The sequence below is a fragment of the Chrysemys picta genome, chromosome 3 (genome assembly GCF_011386835.1).
Source record: "Chrysemys picta bellii isolate R12L10 chromosome 3, ASM1138683v2, whole genome shotgun sequence".
NCBI classification, from domain to species: Eukaryota; Metazoa; Chordata; order Testudines; family Emydidae; genus Chrysemys; species Chrysemys picta.
Window position 1 is genome coordinate 135,090,969 of NC_088793.1, and position 18,808 is coordinate 135,109,776.

Genomic DNA, 18,808 nt, shown 5'->3' on the forward strand with positions numbered 1-18,808 from the left:
AACTCAGTGATACAAGGTGCGTGAGGTAATATCTTTTACTGGACCAGATTCTGTTGGTGAGAGAGACAAACTTCTGAGCTTACACAGAGCTCTTCTTCCGGTCTGGGAAACATATTCCCAGCATCACAGCTAAATGCAAGGTGGAACAGATTGTTTAGCATAAGTAGTTAACCCACATTTCAAGGGACCATTCAGGTGAACTGGCCCATTAACACTCCTCTGGGAAAAAGAGAGGGGGGAGGCAGCAGTTGTGGCGGCATTAGTGGGTTATAGATTGTTGTAATAAGCCATAAGTAATTTTATATATATATATATATATATATATATCCAGTGTGTCTATTCTGTCCATGATTTTTTAGTGTCTAGCAAAGTTATGAACTTAAGCTCCCAGGCTTGTCTTTTTGAAAGCATTGTGTAGGTTTTCTTTGAGGACGAGGACTGATAGGTCAGATATAGTGATTGCTTTGTGAAAAGTGTTCTTCCACAGCTGATGTGGTGTTTTAGTTTTTAGGGTTTTTTTAAAAAATCGTTTTTCTGTGCGAGTTCATTCGAGAGCGTAGTGATTGGTTTCACCCAGATAGTTGTTGGGGTGTTTAGCACATTGGATGAGGTATATCACTTGTTGTGATGGACATGTCAGACCCATGGATCTGGAAAGATGTGTTTGTGGGAGTATTGATCATTTGTAGCAGTGGAGAGAAGTCTGCAGGCTTTGATCTGCACTGGCAGGGTCTGGTGACACTTAACTCAATATGATTCAAAAGAAAGCACTCTGCTGACCACAGAAGGTAATCTTCTTGTTACCCAAATGTAGGGTTACCATACTTAACAAATAAAAAAAGAGGACCCTCCATGGGGTTCTGGTCCCGCCCATTTCCCACCTCCAGCCCCGCCCAACTCTGCCCCTTCCCTGCCCAACCCCGCCCCAACTCCGCCCCCTCCTCCCTCCCACTCCCAGCCACGTGGAAAGGGCTGCCCAAGAGCTAACGGCTTCATGGTTTGCCGGGCAGCCCCCAGACCCTGCGCCCCTGGCTGGCGCTTCCCCAGCGCAGCTGGAGCCTGGAAGGGGAAGCGCCCAGCCGGGGGCGCAGGGTCTGGAGGCTGCCCGGCAAACCGTGAAGCTGGTAGCGCTATGGGCTTCAGGCAGCCCCCTTGCCTCCGGACCCTGCGCCCCCAGCTGGGCACCTCCCCTCCCGGGCTCCGGCGGCGCAGGGTCCGGAGGCAGGGGGCTGCCCGAAGCCAGTAGCGCTTGGGCAGCTCGGCTCTTAAACAGAGCCGAAGAGTCAGGGGAGGAGCAGAGCCGCCGTGGCCGGAGGCTCTGCTCCTCCCCTGACTCTTCGGCTCTGTTTAAGAGCCGGGCTGCCCGAGCGCTACCGGCTTCGGGCAGCCCTCATGCCTCCAGACCCTGCGCCCCCGGCCGGGCACTTCCCCTCCCGGGCTCCGGCGGCGCAGGGTCCGGAGGCATGGGGGCTGCCCAAAGCCCGTAGCGCTCGGCTCTTAAACAGAGCCGAAGAGTCAGGGAGGAGCAGAGCCGCCGCGGCTGGAGGCTCTGCTCCTCCCCTGACTCTTCGGCTCTGTTTAAGAGCCGAGCTGCCTCAGCGCTACCGGCTTCGGGCAGCCCCCATGCCTCCGGACCCTGTGCCGCTGGAGCCCGGGAGGGGAAGTGCCCGGCCGGCGGCTGGGGTCCAGAGGCAAGGGGGCTGCCTGAAGCCCATAGCGCTCGGGCAGCTTGGCTCTTAAACAGAGCCGAAGAGTCAGGGGAGGAGCAGAGCCGCCGCGGGAGGGGAAGTGCCTGGCCGGCATTTTCCCGGACATGTTCAGCTTTTTGGCAATTCCCCCCGGACGGGTGTTTGATTGCCGAAAAGCCGGACATGTCCGGGAAAAACCGGACGTATGGTAACCCTACCCAAATGTGCTGAACCACTTGCCCAGTTTTACTCAGTTCTGTGCTGTGCTGAAGCCTACTAAGGTTCTCTTCATTTTGCTCTGGCAGCTCTAGAATCTGTCTGCTGACATGTTAGAACTCACAGTTTGTTCTATGTCAATATACAATCCTTAGATAAACTCTCTGCTCTGCCATGTAATGTTGCTCTGTTCAAGAGGTGCACAAAGGTTTTCTGCCTCATACTCAGGGCTTGTTTGGTAGGCCCAGTTTATCCTTGCTCTGGCACAAAAAGATTTTATGCCATGCACTAACTACAAATCTAAATGTCCTGAGATTCAGTTTCTCTACTGCCAAATAAATCTGGTATTGTGGATCAGCATGATATAGCTGTAAACTTATAAATTAATAAGATGACTAAATTAGAGAAAGCAATTTGGGAAAGGGAGTGGAACCAAGTGGTTTATGCTGCTGCTAGAGGCTGTATCGATTACTGCAACAAAACTACCAGCTACTACAGTAGCCTTCCAAATTTCACTTGTACTCCAGGTGATTTCCTGTCCTGTGGGGTGATTTCTGTGGAATAACATCTAATGCCTATGAAAATGACTCTTCATACAGAACAAGACAAATTATTAAAAATCAACACTATATATATATATATATCCTGGGTAGGCCAGTGACAGCTTCTTTTTCTAGCGCTAGCATTTCCATCATCTCTAGGATTGTTTCCTCTCAGCATAGTGCAGGCACTAATATTTATTGTAATAGTAAATGGAATTTTACTATTAGTGTTAATTATATGCAGCCTTGTGCTGCTAAAGGGGAAAAGGGTGGGCTTGTGGCTAAAGCACAAGTCTAGTAGTCAGGAAATCTGGGTTCTTCTCTTGCTTCTGCCACAGACTTCCTTTGCCTTCTTTGCAAGTCACTTAATCTTTTCTTGGAGATAATACTTACCTCCCCTGGGTGGTGTTAGGCTAACTCAAAGTTTGTAAAGCATAAATTATTCTAAAGTTTTGTTAGGCAGAAAACAAGTGTGTGGTGTGCAGTTGTCTTAATTTGTTGTAATACCTTAATTTAAAACAAATGTGTGAACCCCTTCGTCATTCATTGCACACTGTCTAGCTGCAGAATGTTACACAGTTCTGCAGGAATAATGGTACGCGATTAAAAGTTGCGCTGTGGGCGTGATTCTCTGCCTATTGAAATCAATGGAAAGATTCCATTGACTACAGTACTAACTGGATCAAGCCCTGTCTTCATAAATACGAAGGGACAGAACTAAGTTAGCATATGCAGCCATAACTTGACATTTTCAAGCATTGGGTGCTTAATTTTGCAGAATTAACAATCTCTTAAAGTATTTTATATGGTATTTTCAGAATAAAGTAGTACTATGATGGAGCATGAGCAACACCATAGTTAAAGTTGCATCAGATTTTTCATTTTGATAGGGTTTGTATTGGATAACATGATTACCACATCAGCATGTCATAATTACATCAAACCACTTTTTAAATCTTTGAAGCAGTAATATTGCATGTTTATTTACTATATTCTCCTGGGGGCTATTCAATCCTGTAAAATATTGAAGCATCTGGAAAAGTAGTACATTGAATAAAATATCTGAAAAATGTGGCCTGTTTTTAGTGGAAACAGAGCACAGGTGTCAGGGTTGTAAGGTAGTTGGAACACCTTGTAGCCAGCTATGTAGATATAGATATATATAGCGCCTGTAAATAACTGTTCACTTGCAACAAACTTCTAGATTATCTATCATCAACTTTTCATGCAAAAACCTTAGTATTAGAAGTTACAGTATTCTTTCTCTTGCATAGTTAAAGCAACAAACTTGGAGCTAATAATCAGAAGGGGTTGGACATATGGAAGAAAAGTTTATTTTACATTTTATAGAAACAGAATAAATCCTCCGATGGATTGTAGCATATACAGTATAATATTATTTCCCTTATCTTTCTTTTCCAGGGTAACTTTATATAGGAAGAAACAATTTGATACCCTTCGTTTTTATCTTAACTGAACTATTCTGATGAACAAATGGAATAGTCATTAAGCACTATGAAAATATGTATTAATCAATGATGTTGGGTTTTCAGGAAATGTCGTCATATGCAGTGTGTATGACATGCATTTTTCTCTTTCTTTTTGTACCATTGGTGGTCACCCTACCAATTCAATAGTTAGCTGTTCCCTTTTAGTTAAAAGGGTTCAGACTGAAACTAATCTGAAAAAGAGGAAGTGTGGCAATAACTATTGCTTTGAGCCCAATCAAGTGTCCTGGGTTTGAAGTTTTTCAGTGGTTAGACCCTTGTGAGACTCAAATTCTACTAAAGATATTCTCCTTTTAAAGCAGACTTGCAAACTGACTGTGTGATGTTTTAATCAACTCTTTCCATTAAACCGTAGAGATACCGGCACAGAGAAGGACAAAAAAGATAGAAAGAAGATTGTACAGATAGGTTGTAAAATTGAGGTGGGTGGGCAAGTAGCATGCAGGAAGGAGAAAGATTGACAGAGAGAAAGGAAGGGTGCAGTAATTACAGAGAAAATAGTTTGGACAAGAAATGCTGGCTTAACAAGGGAATTTACTAACCATAGGCCAGGCCAGGCCTAAACTAAAAAGTTAGGTCGCCCCAGCTATACAACTTGGGGGTTTGGAAAAATAGTTGCATTTCACTTAAGAGCAGACTGCATTTTACTTGTTTAGTGAACACTTCGTCCACATTCCTTCCTTCTCAGGAGGTTGATATGAAGCTTAATTAATGTGTGTAAAATGCTTTGAGAACCCTGGGTGAAATGTGTGCTATTAAAGTGAATATTATTTTAAAATCTGAGACATATCTGGATGGATCACTGACACTGTTTTAATGCTAAATGATTGACACCGTATTTGGTAAGCTGTGTAGAGTCTAGCCACTATGAGATGAATGTCAGTCTATGAGTGATGTGAGAGGCAAAGGGCATGGTTGATAAACATTTTGAAAAGTATAATGCTTAAAGTTCAATGCAGAATTAAAAATGAGGCAGGATTGTTCAAAAACTATTATCAAACAGTATGTCAGAAATACACAGAATGCAAATGTCCTGGTCCCTACCCCCACTGCTGATGGAGCAGTTATGAAAGACAATAGTGGGGCTGGTGGGGTACGTGTGTCGAATAAGCCTATTGAGCAATGATCTGTGGGAATTCAGTCAGCCAGCTGTAATCCTTTAAATAGTTGTAATATACTGAGGAGGTGAAGGATCAGTCAAGTCCAGGTCTTAAATTCTCAGAGTATTTCCTGGAGCCAACCTCTGCCCCCAACATGCTATAAAAACTCCAGGGGTTTGAAAATAATTACTGAAGTTCCACTCCGGACAGCTCCGGCTGATTTCAAGCCCTGGTCAAGTCTGACTACTCACATAGTGTTACTTTTCGTGGCCTTAAAGGGGCAAAACCAAAATAGTATGATTATTTCAAAGAAATCATTCATGCTCAGCTGTGACTTAAAAATGATCAATAAGAGAAATGATCTGATAATAAAAGGTAGCATGCCAACATTTTTAAATGTGCCATTAGCCACTCTTTACACGAAATGTGTGCCTCTCAGGAGAGACTAGATGAGAGAACAGAGATTATTTGAGTGCTGCAGAAGCAATAAAGATTTATTATAGGCCATGCTAGCTGGCTTTTTAAAAATACTTTACTACCTACAGCAAACAGTTTCTTCTCTTAATCTGGCCCTCTGGTGTGTCACTTTGAGCATGTACTTTTGCCATGTCTTGTGCTGTGAACTGGCAACGTTTTCTTTTTAGGACCCTTTTTTTAAATAGAGTTGTATGGATACTGGGTTCTTTTCTCTGCTGAATCATTTAATTGCCTGTGTAGTTCCACCAAGTAGAAATGTTTTATTAAATAATTAAGTAGCTTATAATGAGCAGCTATATTGCATATTAAGATCATACAAGTGATGACCCATGGCTTTACTGCTCTGGTTTGTTTTATAGCAAATGTGTGTGGTGTGCTGGGAGATTTGCGTTGAGTTGGGGCTATGGGGTAGTTCTGGTGAGTTATGTAGGTGGTTAATGCAGGGTGTATGCTGCAGTGAGGGATTACTGTGTGTGCTGATTGTGTTTTGTGCAGGTGGGGAAGGAGGGTTGGCTGTGTTGATTTGTGTGTGCTGGGGCTGGTTGGGTTTTGTGTTGTCTGGAGTTGTGCTGAGATAATTATGCAGGTGATGAGTGAGGAGGGTGTGCTATGGAGAGGGACTCTGTGTGTGCGGATTGTTGTGTGGGGTTGGGTTTTGAAGAACTGTGGCAGTTGGGCAAAGATAGACACTGTCTCTACAGTCTTTCTCTACAATCAATGAAAGTGTTGCATGCAAATTAGCAGTAGAGTATGAGTGGTGATTGGCTGAGTTACTGTTGATATTACAGTGGTCTAGGACTCTTGGCATGACATAGCTATGTCTTACTGAATCTGTACATTGCATTGGTGTAATTCCTAGTCAAAATAGCTGAGAAATTAAAAATTGGATGGTAACAGACCACAAAACTCTGATGATTCAACACCGTGACATTCTGAACAGAGAGATCTCAACCATGCTTGTAGCTGCTTCTCTTGCTTCAGACATGTTAGACTTCAGGATGACACACAGAGTGACACTACTGAAATCTTATTATTTAGATTACTTGTTGCTATTGCCTCAATAGTAGTCCTGGCTTTTTCAGAGTTGGATATTTAAACAAGAGTGACTTTCTGGAGTACACAGTATCTATCCATTTTTCAAAAATGCAGCTTGAAGAGTACAAGTTATTTTAAGGAACACACTGAAAAATGAGCAATCCAGTTATAATCCAGAAAGATGCAAGAAGTTATTGGAATGTCACACTGTTACATAATTAGCTGTTGCATCTTCTCCATTCTCTGTGGGACAGTGTTGTTGTTTGCTGTAATACAAAGCAGGATATCTTTCCGTTGGCAGAGACATTATAATTGAATGATTTATTTAGATACTGGCTGACATTTGAGGTCAAGTCTGGATAAGTGGATTAGACTGCAACCTGCTCATGAATTTCTAAAATGTGAACTTGTTGGTGGGTACTGCAGGGATACAAGTTCCTTTGTGAGCTTGGGAGGAAAGATGGTTTGTGGTTAAGACTGTGATGAGGGATACTAGAGATTTAGATACAATTCCTGTTATCCCACAGATACTGTGTGACCTGGGGTAGGTGATTCCATCTATGATTGTTTCCCTTGTGTAAAGTGGAGATAACAATATTTCCCAACCTCACTGGGGGTATTGTGAACTTTAGGGCAGATTCTCTCCAGGAGGAGAGAGGACATGGGGCATTCAAATGACTGTGGACAACTTAGAGGGTGTACGAGGTATTTGGAATTATTGAATTCTTAAAATGATTGTTTTTAAGGTGTCAAGTATCAGAGAGGTAGCCATGTTAGTCTGGATCTGTAAAAAACAACAAAGAGTCCTGTGGCGCCTTATAGACTAACAGAGGTATTGGAGCATAAGCTTTCGTGGGTGAATACCCACTTCGTCAGTGGGTATTCACCCACGAAAGCTTATGCTCCAATACCTCTGTTAGTCTATAAGGTGCCACAGGACTCTTTGTTGTTTTTAAGGTGTTTTTGTCAACTACTGTTGACTGTGCCAAAGGACTTTAAAAGAGCAAATCAGGAGGGTAGGAGAAGAGTAATAGGAATATTTAATAAAATGTGATTACCTAACTTTTAGAAGGATGCAATTATACCCATCTGAGACATAAAGTGCTTTTTATCGGTTTGAATCTGACAGGTGACTGACAGCTAAAATTGTGATGACAGAAAACCTCTTCTACATAATGGATGGGGTGTAAAAGTGCTCAGAAGGTTAAAGAAGGAATGGAACAAGTTTGGGAAACTTCCTAATTAAATATTTAAGAATATATTTGAAAAGTACATTAAGTGCCCATTAAATAGTAAGGATACGGCATATTGCAGTCCTCCTTACATGAGGGCTGAGAGGAAATTAGAAATAGGTTTCATTGTCCACTCAGGGTTTGGGGGGCGCAATCCAGTGTGGAGGTGCCTCCACTTGTCCTGCAACCCTGGGTGCCTTACAATGCCTTGCTACTGTAGCTCCCAGCCTGGGATTCACACAATCAGCAAGAAGCTTGCAGGTCACAACCTGAGGATATGTTTAGCCAGCAAAGAAAAACCCCATGGCTGGCCTGTGCCAGCTGACTCTGGCTTGTGGGGATGGGGCTGTTTCATTGCTGTGCAGCCTTCTGGACTAAGGCTGGAGCCTGAGTTCTGGGACCTTCCCGCCTTGCAGGGCCCTAGAGCCTGGGCTCCAGTCTGAGCCCAGAAGCCTACACAGCAATGAAACAGCCACGCAGTCCAAGCCCCGTGAGCCTAAGTTGACTGACTGGCACGGGCCAGCGGTGGGTTTTCTTTGCTGTGAAGACATACACTGAGTGTCTGTCTGCTTAGACAGCCCTGGTTCAGCAGCTCTGGCCCCAGCAGCCTGTCTATATCCCCATTCTGGCTCCCACCAGCCTTGGTTACAATCAGTAAGCAGTGGTGCTGGAGCTGGGGGTGCTGCTGCCCCCCTTGGCTTGAAGTGGTTTCCATCATATAGAGGGTTTAGTTTTCTTCAATGGCTCTTAGCACCCCCACTATACAAATTGTTCCAATGCCATTGCCAGTAACATGAACCCAACACACTCCAAATCCCGAATTTCTCTATAACTGTGTGCCCTGAAGTGTCCAGCTCAGAGAAATATTTGTTGCTCCTGTAAAGAGACAGTCACATCACACTTTTTAACTCAACTGGAGTAAATACACCATTCCCTTCAAACACAGCACTGAGTTTGTTTATAGTAAAATAAAACAAACCTATTAAGAACAGGACATAGGTTAAGTGATAGCAAGTAAAATGAATAAAGTTAGAAAGGGTTAAAAGCAAACAAAAGTGAAAACCTGCATCTAAAAGTCTAAAACTTAATCTAGCAATGTGCAGGCTTTGTTCAAGATAGATAGATAGTTTCTCTTTCCAGCCACGTCTGACTTTCCATCAGTCAGGACTTTCCACAAAAGTACAAGGTGCTGGTATCCTTTGTCGTCTTAGGTGGAAGATCTTTTCCTAAGGAGATTTCTTGCCTACATTCAGTTCCAGAAACTTTAAACCCCCCCACCACCCCTTGGTTGACAGATCCATCTTTCTCAACTTGCAAGAGCTCTGACCTCTTGTGTCTGTCTGGTGATGGATGCCAAAGATGGCTCCTGTCCTTGCTTATATATACACCAAAGTGCAGCGAACTTGTTTGAAGAGGCAGGATGACGCTTCCATTATTTCTGGTCACACCATGCTTAATTGACATAGGAGACGGGTGGATAGCTGCCACCTCTCTTGTCTGGCTGGGAACTATTCCTTCCTTTATTCAGCTACACACTTTAAAACATATCGGTGAGTATTCATAATTCCTCCTATAGTGTTTAATATCTTTTGTGAAATGTATGCATTATCACTGGCATGTTACAGGCATAGGTAAAGGACCTTACATGATACATTAATATTGCATCAATCCGTTGATTCAATTGCTTGTTTGAGGTTTAGAGCCCTTTTCTTTATAGCTGAGATCAATTTCTCTTCTCTGCGGGGTGTAGCCACATTATCTCTTCTCCCAACTTGTTAGCTTCATAGCTTTGTTTATCTAATACATTCTTATTGTGTGTCAAAGTACTTGTAAGTAGAGGCCCAGTGGAAAAACCACATTCCTTTGTTTAAGGTGGGGGTAACTCCTGCTTGAATGGCAAGGCGCACTGAAATTACAATTCTTAAAATGTATATCCATCACTTTGCATTAATTGCTTGCACCTACATTACACAATGATATTAATAACCAGTGAGTTATGAGCTTTTCAATGACATGACACCTTTTAGATACAGATTATAACAATAGTGAGTTGGGGTACACTGGGCTAGTCATGCCAGCTGAAATTTATTGCTAGATATCAGGGTGGTGCCCCTAGCCCTCTGCTCTGGGTCTGTTATGAAGTCACAAGATCTTTTTGTAGTGATTTCATAACAACTACAATGAAGGAAATTCTATATTTTAACACCTATGGTGATAGGAATATGTTAATGGGAGAACATACCCTGATCTATAAATAGGTGTGAAAAATGCATTGATACCACTGCTCTACAGCCAAAATGCTTCTGAAATAAATGTAGTCAAACTTTACTAATTCTGGGTCACTGAGAACGAAAATGATGCTTAAAATTGTTGATTGGCTCTAGTTTTCAAGATATGCTATTGGGTCAGTATATACGACCCTTGACTTGGGAATGACAGAGGATAAGTGAGTTATAAAGGGAAGGGATCTCAGTTTAAACCAGAAATGACTAAAATACATCTTTGACTGGATCTATGAATAAATCTATGACTAGGTTTGGACAGTACTTGCTTTTTAGGCAAAACAATGAATGATGCAAACTGAAGCTGGTATTGCGTCATACATGATATAAATTGCATCATGAAGAACAGGAGTACTTGTGGCACCTTAGAGACTAACAAATTTATTAGAGCATAAGCTTTCGTGGACTATGCATATGCATCCGAAGAAGTGGGCTGTAGTCCACGAAAGCTTATGCTCTAATAAATTTGTTAGTCTCTAAGGTGCCACAAGTACTCCTGTTCTTCTTTTTGCGGATACAGACTAACACGGCTGTTACTCTGAAATTGCATCATGTTATTCCTAGAAGTTATGGATGATGCAATCATAACAAAGCTTACATCACTCTGCTGAACAAATTGCCCTATATCAACTCTAGAAATCATACAGTGTCGTGCTCTCTTATTTGTCAGTGTTTGATTTTGCAAAGGGACACATTTCTGTTTAGCCAAAGTGAGCAGAGATGCCTCGTACTTGTGTGAACAGTGCAGATAACTTCTGCTATGTTTGTGGTGAAGTGACTTTTGCATCACAAAAGCGCAGTATAACCACTATGGTTAAGAAAGCCTATCACCTTTATTTTGGCTGCAAAATTGGAGATCAGGACAAGAGGTGGGCCCCACATATATGCTGCAACACTTGTGCAACAAATCTTTGCCAGTGGTTGAACAGGAAACGGAAATCTATGCCTTTTGCAGTGTCAATGATTTGGAGAGAGCCAACAGATCATACCAGCAATTGTTACTTCTGCATGGTGCCTCCAGTTGGGAAAGGTGTGTCAAAGAAGAAAAAGTGGACTGTGCATAATCCAAACATTCCATCAGCTATATGCCCAGTACCCCACGGAGAAGGACTGCCGGTTCCTGATGCACCAGAATCATTCTCACTTGAGTCAGACGAGGGAGAGGAAGAGGATGAAACTTCTGGTCCTGAACCATCATTTTCTCTCATCCTCCTCCTCTGAACCACACCTCCTAACACAAGGTGAACTGAATGCCTTGTCAGGGATTTGGAACTACCCAAGAGTAAGGCAGAGCTGTTGGGCTCCAGACTACAGCAGTGGAATCTCCTGGCAGGTGATGTGAGGGTTTCCATGTTCCGTGACCGTCAAAAGGATCTTGTCCCATTCTTCTTCATGGAAGTTGATCTTGTAGCCTGCAACAACATCGATGGTGTGATGGCAGCCCTCAACATCGTTCACGATCCAGATAAGTGGAGACTGTTCATTGATTCATCGAAGACGAGTCTTAAAGCTGTTTTACTGCATAATGGCAATGTTTTGCCATCAATTCCAGTTGGTCATGCAGTCCATATGAAAGAAACCTATGACAACATGAAACAACTTTTGAGGTGCATAAACTATGACCAACATCAGTGGCAGCTTTGTGGCGATTTGAAGGTTGTTGCTCTCTTGCTTGGTCTGCAGACTGGATACACAAAGTACTGTTGTTTTCTCTGCGAATGGGATAGTCGTGCAAGAGATTCCCACTACATCAAGAAAGATTGGCCATTCCGACAGTCATTGGAGCCTGGGAGGAAACGTGTTCAGCATCCACCACTTGTTGACTCAAGGAAGATTTTGTTACCACCCTTACACATCAAGCTGGGTCTGATGAAGAACTTTGTCAAGGCCATTGACAAAACACAAGCAGCTTTCAAGTACCTCTGTGGAAAATTTCCAAGGTTAAGTGAAGCTAAGATAAAGGAAGGTGTCCTTGTTGGTCCTCAGATTCATGAAGTTCTTCGAGATGATGCATTTGACCATGCGCTGCGTGGCAAGGAAAAGACGGCATGGAAAGCCTTCCAGTTAGTGGCAATAAATTTTCTCGGAAACAACAAGGCAGACAACTACAGGTTGTTGGTGGAAAACCTCCTCAAGGCATACAAAAGCCTTGGTTGCAACATGTCACTAAAGATACATTTTTTGCACTCTCATCTAGATTTTTTTCCACCGAACTGCGGAGCAGTGAGCGACGAGCACGGCGAGCGATTTCACCAGGACATTGCAACAATGGAGAAACGCTATCAGGGCAAATGGAGCCCATCAATGCTTGCAGACTATTGCTGGACAGTGACAAGAGATGCTCCATTTAATGAATACAAGAGACAAGCCAAGAAGCGCCAAGTAGACACTGAATAGGACTAAACTATGTACATAATAGTTTTTTGCCTTTTGTTTCATAATAAATTTTATTTATATAACCCTTTTGCTGATTTTTAAAGTGTTACATAAACAGGACAGGTGAAATATTATCATGTAAAGCAGTGGTTCCCAAACTTGTTCCGCCACTTGTGCAGGGAAAGCCCCTGGCGGGTCGGGCTGGTTTGTTTACCTGCTGTGTCCGCAGGTTCGGCCGATTGCGGCTCCCTGTGGGCGCAGTTCACTGCTCCAGGCCAATGGGAGCTGCAGGAAACGGTGGCCAGTATGTACCTCAGCCCGTACCGCTTCCAGCAGCCATTGGCCTGGAGCAGCGAACCACGACCACTGGGAGCCGCGATCGGCCGAATCTGCGGACGCGGCAGGTAAACAAACTGGCCCGGCCCGCCAGGGGCTTTCCCTGCCCAAGTGGCGGAACAAGTTTGGGAACCACTGATGTAAAGCAACCATAAACACATGAAAAGACCTAGGTTTACAATTTATGATTAAAACTCTATCTACACAATATACATAGACATAAAATGTAAAAACTTAAATATCTTAGAAACAGTAGCCAATCAGTTGTTTTAATTGTCGTATTTGAATTCAGCACATCAAAATACATAATAAATAGCACATTTTATCTCTGAAGCAGATGACTTCTCAAAAATTGTAGACCAGTGTACTCAGAAAACTGTTCTAAAGCAGCGGTTCTTAACCTGGGGTGCACGCACCCCCTGGGGGTGCGAGATGCCCTTTCTTGGGGTGTGAGACATGCCAGATTTTTTTAGAAGGTAAATCATCAAAAATTAAGCACAGGCACGTAAGTACAACTACTTTGTTTCATCAAATCTATGTATTTATTAACATTATACATTTTTTAACGATTACTGTAATATGCAAACAAAAATAGATCTAAGTTTAAAGAACTGACCTATTTCAACGATTTTTGATAAGGGGTGCGAGGACATATTTTGAGAACTAAAGGGGTGCAGGCTGCAGTAAAGGTTAAAAACCACTGTTCTAAAGTCTATAGAAAAAGAATGGGATTTTTTTTCTGAGTCCAATTCTGCAGTGCAGTGATGGTGCAAATATGTCAGATTCCTCTAAACATACAGCGAGCAAAAGCAGAAGATTGAATTCAGGGTATTACTGTTTAGATGCTTCTCTACTGGTGAGCACAAGAATGAAAATTAACTCAACTGAGCATTATAATTAACTAAATCTGACTCTGATTTACTCTGACAAAGACATCAAATGTTTTGGACAGTATGGATAACGTGAGTTCCATCAAGCCCAAGCTGCTAACTAAAATGAGAGGCTCAACCACTCCATGATTGTACAGCATGTATTTCAAATTTATAAGAATCTGTATATATTGCAAAACATGTCTGATTCACATTCTAGTCATAGTGAAAATCTCATGGCAACGTATTGAATCCTAGGAAGTACATTTGCAAGGGGCTATTCAAACCTTATTTATTTATTTATTTTATTTTTAAGATAGCATGCTTTCTTTTTGAGCTACAAATTTAAGGGCAACGGACCACATGTTCCACTGCACAAGATAGCAAAATCAGAGAAAATCTGTATAAAATGGGTTAACGGACTGTGTGGAGGGGTGAGTCAGCTACAGTGCATGGTTTCTCCTACCTTGTAACTATCAGCATCTCCTCCACACCAACATGTATTCTGGGATGTATGCCAGTAATGGGGGCATGGCCAGGTGGAAGTAGCAGTAATCTGGGAATGTGGTACTGCATGTCAGGGAACCGCCAAAGAATCCTTTTAGTTGTTGCTGCTTTAAGAAAATAATAACGATAGATGGTGCGCAAACACAAGACTTTTTTCATACTCTATCTCCAAGTGCTATGCAAAGGTGGATTGTCATTGCTGGCCCCATTATACAGACTGGGACAGTGAGATTCAGAGAGATTAAATTATTTGTGCAAAGAAACATCACAAATCAATGAGAGCTGGGAGGAGAACTTGCACTTCCTCACTTCCCTGCCTCTGGCGTAACCACAAGGCTACACTGCCACTGTGCTTTGCAAACCCTGTTGGCAGGGTCATTGCAGGCAGTGGGTTGAACCAATGGCAGCTGGTAACAGTGGCTGCTGTTCTAGTGGGGTTTGGATTGGTTAGGGGAAGGGAACAGGAAAAGGAAAAAGGTTCTATGAATGTGTTCTGTGGAGAAAGAGAGGACTTAAGTTTCCAGTCTGGTAACAACTAAAATTAACATTAAAGTTTTTATTTTAATATTATACAACTAAGGCTTTATTAGAAATGATTTTTTTGTGCCTCAATGAACAAAGCAGCTCTGAAGTACCGAAAGTTGGTGTTCAAGAGGCCCATGTGGATAGATACAGGGTATAAGAAGAGTTCACCCAGAGGAGAGGTACTAGTTTCTAGATACTTGATCTCTCAGCTCCTTTATGTGTGAAGTTAATTTACTGCTGTACTGAGACTTTATTTATTTTTGGGCAGTAAGATATTTCAGCAAATTCTTGAATTTTCAGTGCCAAGTAGGCATGTAAAATGCATTAGTAATGGGTCCTGGAAATCCATAGACTGATGCCAAGAATGAAAAGTCCCTTGGTTCACATAGTGTATACAACCTTCCTTTGCATAGAAGTAAAAACTTGTGAGCAGAGTAGATAAGAATTTTCATTTTACCCACTCCAGTTCTTCTCTCCTTGTGAGTTTAATACACATTTAAGTGACTCTTCCCCGGATGTTATTACATGGTTACATACAGGTATATTATATACTTAATTAAAATTATTTTGTAAGCAGCACATGTCTAGCTACAAAGAGCCACTGTAGTAAGTAAAGAGTTTCTTGGATCAATAAAATATTTCACAGGAGTGATTGAGATGCATAGAATTTCCTGGGAATTAACACCCCTTAACTTTACCATACATCATTATCTCCAGCAACTTGAAGCTCAGTCATTTATTGTTGGCATCTGATGAAAATGCTTGGTCTACATATGGGACATAGAAGAAATGCAGTGGCTTGTGTTTAACTAAGAACTGCACTGATGACCATAAAAATGAATTTCATATTTACAGGTTCCTACCTGTTTCTGGTTGCATTCATCAATCCACATTTTTGTTAGGTAATATTTTATGCACCTGATGTTAGGTGTGACCTTTTCATAGTCACCTGAATGACATTTATTATGGAAAAACTATCATTTGCTTCATAAATCAGAGTCAGCAAAGTGTTTAGTGTTTATTACATTACATTAGTACATTATTTTTGTTGTGATGTAGTTCTTAAAAAGAAATGTGGTGTTCGAATATAAATACATTGTAGCAATGTTTTACTGCAGCATCTAAGGCCCCAAAACTGGAAAGGGAGCCATCTGAAAGACTTTGGGAACAGATTCCTTTGCAGGATTGGGGTCTAAATTAGGGCCTGTGAAAGTCAAGGGCAACATTTCCTTTGACTACAGTAATAGTAGGATTAGGGGCCCCAATCATTGTTGTGTCTATCCTTTGAAACAAAAATCAATATTAATAGATGAGATGTTCAATATAATTCAAAACAAACAAAACATCATGCATCTCAGCACGTTATTGTGATGATTCCCTCTGAATCATCCAAATTTTCCCTTCCATGAATGAAAGCTAACCTGGGATTCACTTCTGTTGCTGTTTGTCGCTGATTACTTCTGATTTTTAGCTATGTCTTTGTAAATGCTTCCCAAAGACCTATAGGATCGAAACCATAATCATGTTCAATGTTTGTCTTTTTTTTTGTAGGATGATGAAGTGGTTCTGCAATGCACTGCCACCGTTCACAAGGAGCAACAGAAACTGTGCCTTGCTGCAGAAGGATTTGGCAACAGGCTCTGTTTTTTGGAATCCACTTCAAATTCTAAGGTATAGCAAGCTGTCTGAATGTAGTGCTGTTTGTAATGTCATTAACAGGGAGGAAGATTTCTTGTTGGTACAATATTGCTTGCTGTGACATATAGTAAACAAGTTATCTAAAGGCACGGGCAAGTCCAATAAATCCCCAAATACATAATGAAGGTTTTAATCCATCATGACGCTTGCAGGCTGAATTCTTTGCCACTTGCAGGCTGGATTACTGGAATATACGTGGGGGCTACCCTTTGAAGCCCATCTGGCAGAGGGGTTCATTTTAGGATTTTGCTCCTTACTGCCAGTTCACCAGTACACTACTTTGGTGTGCTACAGAGCAAACTTCATGCAGTGCAAAGATGCATTTCTTTAGTGTGGCATTGAGGCTGTTGCCAGAGGATATTTATCCCACCAGTAGTCAGGAGTGCAGGATTGGAAATATTCAGCCCTCCACTATTGTTGGATTTGAGTTTTGATGTTTTGTGAATCATCAAGGCTAGAAATGCCAGCTTTGTCACTAGAGAGTTAAGAATCCCTCTTTTCTAATGGCATAAGGGATTTTTTTCCTCTTGCTGGCAGACCTTAAATATCATGACATTATGATTTATAGAACTATTATATATCTCTTTTTAGTGTTTTTTTTTAAATGTACTGTTTATAATTTTTCTATCCCTTTGAACCCTCTGCATTTTGGACTCATGGAACTAAGATATCTTGGCTTTATAAATAGTGAGTATATATAAAAATAGTCTCAAAGATTTTAAAAATCATTCTAAAATTAGGATTTTTTGTAAAACATCATAAACAAAGTAGGATAATATGGAGTGAAGGTTTTATTAGCACTTGTTTGGGGTAACCCACCTCATGGTGATTCCACTAATTCGGTCATCCCAAAGTATTTAGCGAGATTCCAGAATTTTTGGAATTAGTTGATAGCTTGGGGGTCTGAGTGTTTGTCAGACTCTGAGGACATTGGGCCTGATCCAGTACCCATTGAAGTAAATGGGAGATTTGCCATTGATTTCAAAGGGAGCTGGGTCAGTGACAAAGGGCTCAGTCTTGCTCCTATTGAAACCAGTAACAGAGGTGGAATTGATTTCCTTGGGAGCAGGCCCAGGCCCGGAGTGAGCATTTCCTTCTCTTTATTTCTTGTTTGCTTTTAGATGTGCTATGCATGACGGGAGGGTGAGGGAGCTCCCGCTTCAAGTGGTGGTGTTATAATTATTTTATACTGTGGCAGTGCTCAGTCACTACCCCTAAGAGAAGATTCAGTGATGGGTGTAATGAATTACTGAATGGGGACTGTCTACTAATCTGTTTATACATTGTGTAGTACAGTGGGGCCCTGGTCTTTGTTGGACTCTAGATACTCCTGTAATAAACCTAAAAATAAGAGGAGAGAGGATGAGAGGTAACAATAAGAATATCATGCTGTTTTCTGCTCTGGCCTCCTCCTCTTTTCTCAATCGCATCCTTTTGCATGTTTCACTTCTTCTATGAAGCTCACAAACACAGACACTAACCCACATCAAACAATCTCTCCCCCCTGTTGTGGTCAAAGACACCCATGCATTGATTTTAGTTTACAGACTCAAGCCTGAGGCCAGTTTATTGACATACATACCAGTGCACTGGGGTGCAGTCTGAAGACTGACACCCCGAGGACCGCTCGCAGGTGGCTTTTATTTCATTAAACCTCAAGCAAAGTACAAACAATACGTCATGAGTTAAGAAATTGGGGTTGGGGTCAGTTCCCCCTTCCCGGCACCTTCCTTATTATTTTCTGAGAATTGGGTGTTTTATTTGGGTACAGGGGTGCTTGGTGGTTTTCCCCAGGGGTGGTACTTGGCACCAGTTTGGGTACATTTCTCAGCAAGGTACATGTTATTTTCCGGGGTTTTACGGTTAAGGGGGTTACCATGGGACGCCTAAAGAAGATCTATGATTGGCTAATTTTGCAGATAGCTGGAATTGGAAAGTTTGCAGATAGCTGCAACTGCAAGAGTGATCAGCTCTTTGCAAAAGTAATTTCTTAATGTAAGCGGATATTCTATTTTCATAAACAAGCGGTTTTATATACTTGCGGTTATTATATTGCTAAAGCAGTTTGCATTGTTCCTTCCTCCTCCCTCCTCTGGTCATAACCCTTGACTGAATTTGGCAGAGAACTGTGCAGTTCAATCTTGTTCAGGCCCTGGCCTGTACTACTTTTTGTAAAGGCAGTCAGCATAACAGTCCTCTGTTAGAGGGTTTATTTCGGGGCCTTCAGATTCACAGCTTTAGCTATTAAAAAGAAGGCCCCCCCTGTTCTATATCCCCACACCCCCAACATCTCATTAGAGAATAAGTGAGTTAGAACAGAATAACTTTCCTTTTATTTTTGTATTTTAGGCTTGGTCTATACTACCCCCCTAATTCGAACTAAGGTACGCAACTTCAGCTACGTGAATAACGTAGCT

At 41.9% G+C, this 18,808-nt stretch overlaps 1 protein-coding gene across 22 annotated transcripts in view; it reads left to right on the forward strand.

Annotated features, from left to right (window-relative positions):
* Positions 1-18,808, forward strand: part of RYR2 (ryanodine receptor 2) — a 722,683-nt gene that overhangs the window by 170,781 nt on the left and 533,094 nt on the right. For 21 of the 22 annotated variants that reach the window (XR_010599784.1, XM_065589065.1, XM_065589068.1 and 18 more), the window contains one exon: positions 16,245-16,364. The exons of the other annotated variant lie outside the window; for it this stretch is intronic. Coding sequence is in view for 20 of the 21 variants with exons in the window: in XM_065589065.1 (XP_065445137.1) it covers positions 16,245-16,364 (120 nt within the window). In the remaining variant the exon portion in view is untranslated. The remainder of the gene's footprint in view (positions 1-16,244; positions 16,365-18,808) is intronic. 22 annotated transcript variants of the gene reach the window in all.